General features: G+C 37.6%; 1 protein-coding gene across 1 annotated transcript in view; it reads left to right on the forward strand.

Moving 5' to 3' along the window:
- The first annotated feature begins 89 nt into the window (after nt 1-89).
- KCNT2 (potassium channel, subfamily T, member 2) overlaps nt 90-12,702 on the forward strand; it is a 154,793-nt gene continuing 142,180 nt past the window's right edge. Inside the window, exon 1 of the mRNA XM_009892872.1 lies at nt 90-235. Within this exon, the coding sequence (XP_009891174.1) occupies nt 90-235 (146 nt within the window). The remainder of the gene's footprint in view (nt 236-12,702) is intronic.

Genomic DNA, 12,702 nt, shown 5'->3' on the forward strand with positions numbered 1-12,702 from the left:
CAGCACTGCTGCTGGCAGCTCGGCGAGCTGTGAAAGCACGCACCGCCCGCAGGAGGCCAGCCCCGGTGAAAAACTTTCCTGGGGAAGGGATGCGACGGCCGCCGAGGGGCTGCGGTGCCCCGCCCCGCAGCCGGGGGCGAGTCGAGGCCGGCGCCTCGCACCAAGGCGTCCCGCACCCTTCGGGGCACTATCGCCTCTACAGAAGGGCAGTACCTTTCCCTTCCCTACGGCTACGGTAGGAGGGAGAGCTGGACAGGTACGATATTGTCTCTGGATGATAACATGCACCGAGGGGATACCCCAAACAAGATACGCTTTTGCCACTTGTCGAAAGGCTAATAGCTGTGGTCACTGGGTGTTTTTATTGTACGTTATACATGCTTCTTTACATGCAGTTTCTTTTCATGCTAGGATCCTACGCTTGGATGTAACTAACAGTAATTTATTCCTTTACGAATTATTTCAAGGACTGTCAGCATCTTTAACGACAAACTAATACAAAAAGGTATTTGTTTGCCTCAAGCCAAATAATGTCTTTGAAAGAAAAAAAACCCCACACCTTTATATTAAAACAAACAAACCAACCAGGAATGTGTGTTTAATTTCAAAATGGTAAATGAAGAGTATTCATGAACACCAACAGCATAATGCCACTCTATTTGACCATACAACCTGGTGTGTCAGTAGGCACAATCCCATCTTGCAAAAACATGTGTGAGATTCACTTTGTAGTGATAACGTATTCTGGACAAATGACAGAAAAGCAATAATTGTCTGGTAATATATAACAGTGTATTGGATCGATTTTAATTCAATATATTTACATTGTCAGAATGAGTCTTTAACTCAGCAGTCAGAAACTTTGATTTTAAAGCTGGTCTACATCATTTAGATTTTAGCTATTTTCCTAAAGAAAGATGGATTCTCATTGATTGGTAATCACAAGATCATGCAGATATGTAATTATTACCTTTGTTTGGGATAATATGCTATACATTGAAGCAATTAAACAAATGATGTTTATTCAGAGAGTAATGAAATGGTGAATGACATCTTAAGATAGTTACAGAAAATGTATGCTGTCAGTTGGAAATAACAGCATTGTAACTACATAATGGAGAGTTAGAAAATATGTTTATCAGAGCATGTTTTTATAGTTTAAGAAATAATTAAACCATAAGTGTATTCTGTATTCATAACTTCTGATCACAGTATTCTTTGAGATTTTAGAAAATGTAGATCTTAGCATCTTATACCTACATTTTATTTTCTACTGGCATAGGAAAAAACCCTGCAATCTTACTCATTTTATCAACTTTATTTAGCTAGGGTTTTGATGGCTAAAATAAAGAAAACATTCTCTATCTACCTTTTTGGACCACTCTTGTGGCTTAACCCTTTTGCCAGCTCTACTTTAAACTTCTGTCAAGCACTTCCCTGATACCAGTTGTTTGACTTGAACTTTATAAAGTTACCTTCTATGGAAGAAGCATGATCTGATCTTAAATAGGAAATACTGTACAAGCAACTGCACAAACCATAGCATCCATTTAGCTATAGAAAGGTCTATTTCAAGCATCTATGCACTTAGCAAAATGAAAATAAATAATCCTTAAGAAAATATTGATAGCAGAATTATAGCATAACAGTATTATAGAGCATGGTTATTGTCTGAACATTGTAGCAAAGGACTAGTGGAAAATTAATAGTTATTTTTAATTATTTCATGAATGTTCACACAAGCATTACAAGAGAGATCTCTAGCATACCTGAAATATAACATATGAACCCAGGACTGAAAATTGCGGGTGGAAATGGCTTTCTAGATCTTCAAACACTGTGCTATGCTGAGGGTGGACACAGCTATACTGTGGCAGGAGGCTGGGCAGTTGTTTCCCCACAATGCAATCAGGATTGTGCTTTACATGAGGCTGTGTTAGCAGCACTCTCTCCTCCAGCTCTGCAAGTTACCATAGCAGTCTCTTTTGGTACTAGCTTTCCATTAAATCAACAAAGTCCACTCTTAAAAAATCGTCAGTATTGTCTTTTGTTTGTCCACCTTACAATAGGTTCCTGTCCAGATTCTTGTTTTTTTCTGTACTGGAGGATGTCACTTTTAATACTGAAATATTAATCCAATCCCATGTTGCTGGTATTTTGCTACTACCCATTATAGAAAAAGCATCCATGTTCTGCATAGAAATATTGTCAAAAGGAGTATATAGAATATTAGACGTACTTTTAGGAAATATTTAATGAGGAAGACTGCAGACCTGTGGGAACGCTGAGATCAGCAGTAATGATCAGATTACATGTCTATCTTATTTCTAATTGTTTGGGTTTTTGTCTTTTCTTTGCACCCCTACATCAGTGGTTCAAGGGGTTTTTTTTGGGAAGCACATCTATTTTATCCTATCCTATCCTATCCTATCCTATCCTATCCTATCCTATCCTATCCTATCCTATTCTAATATTAGTGTGCAATATAGATATTGCTAAAAGTGTGGCTTATACCCTGTTCAGTTGAATGGACATTGACTATGAATGGAATATCTCAACACTAAAATACCATTGAAGTAGTCTTATAGTATGGCTACACAATGGCAAGTGATCAAGATAGTTCATTTAGGAGGTTACTGGCCCTTGACCAAGATGCTGGAAATAATTTTCTGCATGTTTCCAGTTCACTGCAACTTCTTACTTCCACTTGCTTTCAACTCCGACAGTCTGATTTGTATCAAGGGGTTTCCATCTGTGTAGTCTGTGAACTTTAGGTCTGTTACCAGCTGAACTCTTTGTCTTCTATCTTAGTCCTATTCCCTTTTTGATCTTCCCAGACTGGTCATCCTCGAGGTCTCTCTTTTCTCCATCCATTCTGCCCTTTCTGGAAAGATGCTCACTTTTTGCTGGCTGGGAGGCATATGTTCCATCTTTGTGTTTTCAGATGCTTGTTGATTCTTCAAAGTGGAGAGGAGATGCAATTATTCCTCTCATCTGCCTCAAACTACCCAGGATTCTGTGCCACCAAATCACAGTTTTGATAGCATAGTTTGCCAGTAAGTCATATGGTAGTATTTAATAATAAATATGATTGAAATGATACAGACCTCTTCTTTTTTTTTTTTTTTTTTTTCCTGAAAGATATACTTCTGGCATAAGCAGAGTATCCAGTTTTGAAATCGTACTGGTTATGTTTCTTTAGGAGGAGAGTTTGATGATCTTTGTTTTAAATGATACTGTTCGTTTATAAAATGTACACATGCTAGAATGCTTACCTGAATATAAAAAGACTCTAATTGAGGAATTTTGTTCTTAGATCTGTACCTGTTTGGAGACAGATTTCTAGTCTTTGTTTTTTCTTGATGGCTTCTTCAGAGACACACTCTAGCTCATGGTCCATTCCTTACTTATACTTCTCCAATACAGCAACATCCATCTCACTGCTTTTGCATTTCTCTCCCAGAAAAATAATTCTACTTGCATAGCTTAGATTCCTAACCAGCCTTGCAGTTCGTTTCAGTAACAGATGGGTTCTGGGCTGTTATATTCCACAAACCACCAAACTGGATTGTATATTATTTTTCATAAAAGAAGTCGCTGTGTGCAGAAGAACATGGTGAATCTTTGATAAATGCATTTCTTCAGTAAATAAAATATTTCAAAAAATATATTAACTTTCTTGAATTTGATGAGTGATTTTTTTTTTTTTTTGACATCCATTTTTTTTTCAGGAAAACCAGTTTTGACCTTTGAAAGGCTACATTTTCAAAGGACCACTTTCCCTTTGAAAACTGTGGAGATGAAGCTTGATGCTTACAGTACACACATTTTATATGGAATAGTTAAATATTCATTTACTCAGAGAGATAACTGAGTAAAAACTCACCTGTTTTCCTGTCACTATATAAAATACTTAATCTGAAAAGCTTCTGCAGGAAGGCATGTGAAAGATCAGCCCAGTGGCTATAGTGCATGTGCATGTGTGTCAAGTGGGTGGTTTCTGTGGCAGGTAGCGTAGCATACCAGGTTTCTTCTGGCCATGTCAATATCCCAGTCACTGGGCTGAGGGTAAAGCCAATCTTGAGTCATTGACTTTTTCACTAATTTTGTAAATATCGCTAATACCCCTTTGTGACTCTAACATTTTGCTTTCATTATTGAAAGTATCTGAAACTGAAATAAACTGGTTTGATTTGCTGGATATTCTGAGATGCTTCTTGACCATCATAATGCAGTTTGTTTTTCAGTTTGGCTGCTCGGGAAGGGAGCAGAAATAAAGGGGGAGCTGCGTGATTAACACATGTTATTTGCCTGTTAATTCAGTGAGGTTTTACTGAATTGTGATTGTAACAGTAAATTCTGTAATAAAACATTTCATAAAGCTCTTGATCATCAATCCTTAGTCTTACGAGCTGTGTTGAAGAGCAACAGAAATAAAAGTAGAAAATATCCTACCTAGTGAAGACCTGACATGTTTAAAGCTGGTAAATAATTTACTTCAAGGAGGGGAGAAAAGAAGGTATTTATTTTAGGTTCTCATGTAAGCTTTGGAGAGATACAATGAAGACGTTATTCACCAAAAAAAAACCCCTGTTTTCTTGTGTACATAGTTACCATGTACTTCAAAATAGCCAAACAACAGGAACCTAGAGATGTAAAGAAAGAATTCTAAGTTAAAAAAGCATTTACATTCTGTTGATATCACTGCTTTTTTAGTAAGGTCAGTCATATAAATTCAGTGCTTAAGTATCTTGCAGAGCACACTATACCTCACATTTCTAAAACCATTTATGTACAGATGTCTAGTTTGTTCTTTAGAAGCTTATAAAGATATAAAAGCAGTGTTTATTTTAGTAAATTCAAGCAAGCCAGGAATGTTTCCCACCATTGAAGCATGACTGCTTCAGTATACTAGTGAACTGTGTAGATTTTCCTTTGCATACTTTGCCATAGCCAGCTAGCCAAAACTGGCTTGAACACTTCAGTGCCCAGGAATGATTTGGCAGTTTGAGTGTCCAAGGAAACACTCCGAGCAGACAAGCTGCAGGGAGTCACCCAATGTGGGAAGATGAAACAATTTTCTGATACGTATGTAGGCTGTTTTGTGCCATTTAATGTCAGTGCCTGGGAACGTGCCTGGGCAAGTTTAACTTTTTTGATGGTATACCCAGAGAGGGTCAAAGTAAATTTATTGTGAAGTTAACCTCTACAATTTTAACAGTACATGCTGCTTCTCCCAGTTTTGCTCCTAGTTCCTCTCTTTCTCATCTCCTGTATTTTCTGCACAGTCACACCTTAAGATTATGCAGATATGGTGGACTGTGTTGCAGAGAGATCCATCTGTAAAGCACAGACCTGCATATGCTTGGTGCCTTCCTTCCTGAAATATGCAGTATAATCCTTACACATAGGCATTAAGTGTGTTTTGTCCCAGAGTCCTTAAAAAAGGAAAAAAACCCCCACCTTTAGAGAAAGAAAAAGAGAAACATATGAATGTTTTTACAATATCAGAGTGAGATTCATTTTATTGACTTCATAAAAATGTATATAGCTTTTTTTAATATACCTTTATATACCACTTTGAGTCCCTTTGGGTTTAGGTAAGCTTAAGCAGGATGTTGGGCTTTCTTTGGACCTTGCACACCAAAGCAAATTTTATCAATGCTGAATACTTCTAGCAATATTAATTAAGAAACCAGGAAGTACACATTCCAGCATTGAATTGCTGAATTAATACAGTCTGTCATAGGAACAAGTCATTTGACAATCATATATATCTATTTTATACTACTATTTCATTCTACTGCCTGTTGAAGTTTAGTACTGTATACAGAGCTATTATGTTGCAGGAAAAAAATCACTATTACTGTGTCACTTGAAATTCAACAAATGGAATGGAAAGAACAAAAAATGAACGTGGAAACCCAATATATTTTCCAACCCCCACCCTCAAAGCATCAGGTTTCATAGCCTTTGTATATGCTGTTGCAATAAGTGCTTGCAATTTCACAGTCATGGAACAAAATTTTACATTTTCCAACTCCTTAATTTTTTTCTTTTCTGTATATATGTATACCCATAACTGGTATTGGAACATACCAGTTCCAATGCCAATATAGACACATTAACTGGTACTGGAAATACATTTCAAATCCTTCTCCTCTATTGAGATGAAAATTTGAGTCATTTTCTTGCAGTATATACTTTCATGATGAAACTAGAGAGCTAAATTTTACCTTAGTGCAGGAACTGTTCTTACATTGGATACTTAAAGGATTAAATTAAAATCAGCTTACCACATAAATGAACATTACCACCTATCTGGAAAGGAAAGGGATTCAGATAATACAGAACACCTCCACACATCACTTGGACAATTGTATACTGCTGGCTGTCATGTTGACTGGTGACTTTCAAGGAACAACTCCCTACTGTAAATCTCAGAAGGCATTTTTAACAGTCATTTGTCACAGTGTGAATTAGTGAGTAAAGCCCTCCCTTTGCCTTTCCTTTTGGAAATCACCTGAGATTGTTAAACTAAAAAGGGATAAAAAGCCCACACATTTCTGAATCAAGTGATTTAAAATATCTGAGTCTAGATTCAACTTGCACAAAAATTCTATTATAATTTCCTCAAAAGCAAATGTTATTATGGTTTCTTCAAAATAATCCTCCTCTTTCCTTCAAGAAATACTTTAGTCAATTTGGCCTCCTTGTTTTAGAAAGCATGTTAACTTTTATGAGTTCTTCTATTTAACAGAGGCTATGAAATAAAAGGACTTAAGCAAATATTGTCAAATTTATCTTGATTTGTCCTTGTAAGTAAATTTTCAAAATAAATAAAGTTATTTAGAAGCCTAAATTCTATTTTGCAAGGCAATTTTGACAGAAGCTGCTCAAGATCTTAACAGTCTAATTCACTAGTAGAGCAAGTGTTTTCATATCTTCAGTAAGACTCTGCACAGTAGTAGCTGGAAAGTTTGAGTTGCCCTAAACCCTGAAAAAAACTGCTGCATGTACAGGCCAAACCCTTTCTTACTGCAAAACCACCTAAATTAAAAAAAAAAAAAAAGAAAAAATTAAAGAAAAATACTAGCATTTGTAAAGCCACTGCATCAGCCACACCAAGATGTCTGAATTTACATTTTTGTGGCAGATTTAGGAGTATAGTCCCACCTAAGTAAACTGTTAATATATCTCTGTACTCACCGTTCTTCTAAATTTATCTTAGGACTGGGTCCCTATTATAGATAAAAGAGGGAATCAATTTTCTTGTGTGGAAAGAAGACGAAGTAATGCTTTGTAAAAGGAAGTTTGTCAGCCTCATGCTAATTTCTGTTTTAGCATCATTCTTGCATCAATGAAGCAAAAATGCAGTGTTCCTATATTCCACTTAAATTAGCACACACTGGAATTGAGGGAAGGATATGAAAAGAGTAGAGGAAGACTTCAGTGCTGTATACAACTGTATTTGTCCAAGGAAGACTTTGGTGGTATGCCCCAGCAAAAGTTTTCTAGTGCAGAAAAGGTTTAACTGTCTCAGCTTAAAAACTCCCACAGATCGAGTAGCCTTCCTCCTCTGGGACAACATGATGCACAGTTTGTAAATGTGCTTGGTACTTCAATCATTACTTAATTATACACTTATTACTCTAAAGCTCTTATTTTTCCATCTAGAACTTGATACATGCTACTTTACATCTGGCAGACACTATAATACTCCATGGGGAACTGAAGCAGTTCTTTCCCAACAGATTTCTCTCTTAATTTTATGATTATTATTCTATCACAGCCAATGATTACGATTATTTATTTTGTAACAGCAAACTTCTGTGCTGCACTATGCATTACTCTCAGAACGACTCTTCTATAACAAATGGTAACATTGATTCATATTGTCTCCCTTTTATGCTGTAACAAAGAAACAGATCACTTGGAGCATCAGAAATGTCTGAAGCTTCAAAATACCTGATTGTAAAATAAATCTGTCAACCATTTCAGAGTTACACATTCAGTTTCTAGACTTCACAATTAAAGGTGATCTTTTGTGCTGAATTCTGATACATACATGTGGTGGGTTGACCCTGGCTGGATACTAGGTGTCCACCAAAGCTGCTCTATCACTCCCCCTCCTCAGGTGGACAGGGGAGAGAAAATATAATGAAATACTTGTGGGTCGGGATAAGGACAGGGAGATCACTCAGCAGTTATAGTCATGGGCAAACCAGACTTGACTTGGGGAAATTAGTTTATTACCAATCAAAATCAGAGTAGGATAATGAGAAAATAAAAACTAAATCTTAAAACACCTTCCCCCCACCCCTCCCTTCTTCAGGGGATCAACTTCACTCCTGAATTCTCTACCTCCTCCCCCTGAGCGACACAAGGGGATGGGGAAAGGGGGTTGTGGTCAGTTCATTGTATGTTGTTTTTGCTGCTCCTTCCTCCTCATGGGGAGGACTCCTTACAATATTCCCCTGCTCCAGCGTGGGGTCCTTCCCATGGGAGACAGTCCTCCATGAATTTCTCCAGTGTGAGTTCTTCCCACGGACTGCAGTTCTTTACAAACTGTTCCAGCTTCCATGGGATACAGTCCTTCAGGAACAGACTGCTCCAGGATGGGTCCCCTGCAGAGTCACACGTCCTGCCAGCAAACCTGCTCCAGTGTGGGCTCCTCTCTCTGGCTTCACAGGTCCTGCCGGGAGCCCTCTCCAGCGCGGGGTCACAGCCTCCTTCAGGCATCCACCTGCTCTGGCGTGGGGTCCTCCATGGGCTGGCAGGTGGATATCTGCTCTATCGTGGACCTCCATGGGCTGCAAGGGAACAGCCTGCCTCACCATGGTCTTCACCACGGGCTGCAGGGGAATCTCTGCTTCCGTGCCTGGAGTGCCTTTTCCCCCTCCTTCTTCACTGACTTTGATGTCTACAGAGTTGTTTCTCTCACATATTCTTACTCCTGTCTTCAGCTGCAGTTGCACAGTTTTTTTCCCCCTTTCTTAAATATGCTGTCACAGAGGCACTACCACCATTGCTGCTGGGCTGAGCCTTGGCCAGCAGTGGGTCCATCTTGGAGATAGCTAGCACTGGTTCCATTTGACATAAGGGAAGTTTCTAGCAGCTTCCCACAGAAACCACCCCTGTAGCCACCCCTTTAGCTGCTACCAAAACTTTGCCATACAAACCCAATGCAGTACAGTATGACCCAGTACTTGTACTAATCCACTAAATGCTTTAAAAGCGGATTCTTTGTATTTTTTCAAGTAAATGAGCAAGTTGTTAAGTCCTTTCCAGAGGCCTGCACACCATGGTCCTACAATCTCGGTGTCACTGGAGAGAATGCAATTCAAAAACTGTAAATGTTCTGCAGCACAGAAGATTTGATACAGAATGCCTTAAAACAGCTGTTAAAAATTTCAGCCTCCCCCGTGCAATCATCTGCTAATTATGTTAGCAGTCAACTTCCTGGTGGGAAGTAGCAGTAAAACAGAAACAGTCATTAAGAGACAAAACCCAGTGTTTATACTCACAGATAAAAACAGTGATATTATTATTTTCTCAGAAGTATCTCTTGAGGGACAAATCCTGTCTCCATTTATGGAGATATCTGCTGGGAAGTGCTGTAGGTTTCTGGTGGAAAGCAGGTTTCGAAGTCGGACATCGTGCTTGACTTGCCAAGTATCAAGCTATGGTAGATGGGGAAGGAAGGCATTAGGTTAAGATCAGTGCTAGTCACCTACTGAGTTAGCAAAAAGAAGAAAACTTTTCCTACCCTTCTGCCCGGGTCCTACAACTCCTGCTAAAGTCAGCGATTAATAACTACATATCTAACAGGTAGCACAAGGATCATATGCATACCAGGGGCAATTACAAGATCTGAGCAACAGTCTTTACTATGGATTAGGTCTGCCAGGAAAGTCTTGCCCTGCCTCCTAGATTCTGTACCCTGAGTCAAACCACTTTGCTGTTTTTCAAAGAAAAGAGTTTGCCCTTTAGCTTTTTATGATTTTAAAGTTAATAGCATTTATCGTACTTCAAGTAGCTTTAAGTTACAGAGTATAGTGATTGTTAAAATATTTAATAAGGAGTAAACACTATAAAATAGTCTCACTCTTTTATTGTTCTAAATAGCCAAAAATGTTCTAGAGGTTTTATATTTTTCTCACTTTGTTTTCTCTTCCCCTTGTGACTAGAAAAAACTGCAGCACAGATAAAAGCAATGTTACCAAACCAAATCTGAAACAAATACAGATGGGAAAAACAACAAGCTGAGCTGCAAATGGAAAACTGTGGTTATATTTGTTCCTTATGTGACAGCACCTGTTAATACACAACATTCCCTGACTCTGGAAGGGGACTTAGTTTCCCATCTTCACATCAAATTCAAAGGAAGCGAAGGGCACTGGTCACTTATCACTATTGCCCTGAAATTCTCACCATCAAGCACAGACAGCTATAACAGACATGGTCTAAAGGCTAAGCTCTATATTTAGCTGAATGTACCCTTCGAAAAGTGAGCAAGCTATGTTTTCACCACGTACAACAAACTAGCATTTGATCACTTGTTCAAAGGTGTTTAATCAGTTAAACCAATTACTTTTTAAAAAGCATTTTGTAGATATTGTGCAGTTTTTAATTACTGTTTTTTTTTTTTTTCTCTCAGGAGTCATGCAAAAAAGATAATAGAAACACAAAAAGTGAAACAAAATATTCTGTACTATGCCAATGTTGATTAGTCAACCAGGTTTTATAAAGACCTAATCTAAACTAGATTTTTCACCCACCTAAGAGTATGATAAAAATGAAGCTTACCTCACAAGAGTAGTTCCAGATACCATGAATCTCATTGACACTTAGGAATTAATTTACAAACTGTATTCAAACAGTGATCCACATGATCATTTATTTTTGTACTGAGACTGACCACAGATTGCATGAGAGTTACTATTTAGCTAAAATGATACAAGCAACATTCAAAATGCACTGAATTAATTAGTTTTTGCTTCCCATTTTTCCTCTTATTTGGCAGTTCACAGATTACAGTATGAGTCCAGGAAAAAACAACAAAGTAAGTTAAATTTGTGCTGACATTATGAATTCATTTAATACAATTAATTGTGGCAGTTACTGTTTATGAAAACTCAAGTGATGTTATTTTTATGTCTTTGTGACTAGGTCAGCTGGTCATTCAGAATGTTGGGATTTTAGAGGGATGTTGGCAGAGTATTGCATGTGGTGGGAAGAACAAGACTTGCTACCTGAAATGTTTCAGAGTAGAGAGGAAGTATCTCTGAAGGTGTGGGAGAGAGGGAACTTTGGTGAACCTCTAGTAAGCAGTCTTCTGATGTATACCACAGGCTAGTCTGAGACTATTGTGGAAGACCTCAGGTTTTGCTCTTAATTTCAGACAAAAATGAGCTGTTACGAGATCAACATGATCAAAATTATGAGTTGAATGTCTTCTTCCAAGGCAGAGATGACTAGGGATGTAGAGTTGTCTGGCAACTTGCTGTTACTTGACTTCAGGCTAAAGTGAACTGAGCATTTAGAATTTCCTTTCCTTTCTAAGATGTCAGTGCCACTTTACAGTGGTATAAATGGTCATATGGAGAGAAAGAAGAGCTACTACTATGCCTTCTGGTATTGCCCTAGACATTTGATGATTGGTTATCAGACCTCCTAATATCTATACAGCCAGTCCAGTCCCTAAACACAGGTCTCTCCTCATGGTATCCATATATTCCACCTAAGTCTGATCAGCATTAAGATCTATATAGGACTTCAAAACAAGGTGACAGAACAATGCCTCTCCTAACCCGCCTCACCAATACAGTTAGCTAAAGAGATCTTAATTAATTTGACTCTCACCAAAGCCAGCAAACTCTGAAATTTCTGCATTCATTTGGGAAGTCACATTTAAGGAAAAAAAATAGTGTTTACATTGAACAGGCCAATTTTCTGAAGGCACCTGATAAATGTTTTTTTAAACGCATACAGGACACATTATGAAAGTTTGAAGTTATTATTTTGAAAAATTAAATACTGGACATACTATTCTACCAACCATACTACTGATGAGAAGCATATTACTTCACAGAGTACTAAGACGTTAAGTATATGAATAACATGAATAAAGATGACAGAATTAAACTTTTAAAATATTGTGAAAATGGATAGTTTAAATTTTTCTTAATCTAATGAAAAGACAATTAAAACCATGCCTTTTGATTAATCAGGAAGCGTAATAGCTCACTCTGAGTAAGGAGACCGAGATTTATATGAAGTCTGTAATTATATATGTACCCTGTTAGCTGTGGAGAGAACAGTATCAGACAGGTGACATTTCAGAGATAATGACTTTTAAAATACTTGTTCTATTATGTGCTCAAAGTTCTTAAATTATTGCTACTCTTTAATGAGACATTTACAATTTGTATTAAAACTTTGTGGATTTTTTTTAATGTAAAACAATAATCATATACTATGGTTGTACTGTGCAGCAAGCTGCATTTGAAAGGAAGAAAGCAATTCCACACCGCTGTTAGATATATTACAGTGTATACATATGTTAAGCTGCAAGTATTACTTCAGAAATCCTATGTATTTTATCCTTCAACTGGATGACAACATTAGAGCCAAAGCACCGTTAAATACTAGAGAATGAAGATAGGTATGTATTAATGCCCAATGCTTTTAGGAAACAAC

This window comes from Charadrius vociferus, unplaced genomic scaffold (genome assembly GCF_000708025.1).
Source record: "Charadrius vociferus isolate BGI_N301 unplaced genomic scaffold, ASM70802v2 scaffold39, whole genome shotgun sequence".
Lineage (NCBI taxonomy): Eukaryota > Metazoa > Chordata > Aves > Charadriiformes > Charadriidae > Charadrius > Charadrius vociferus.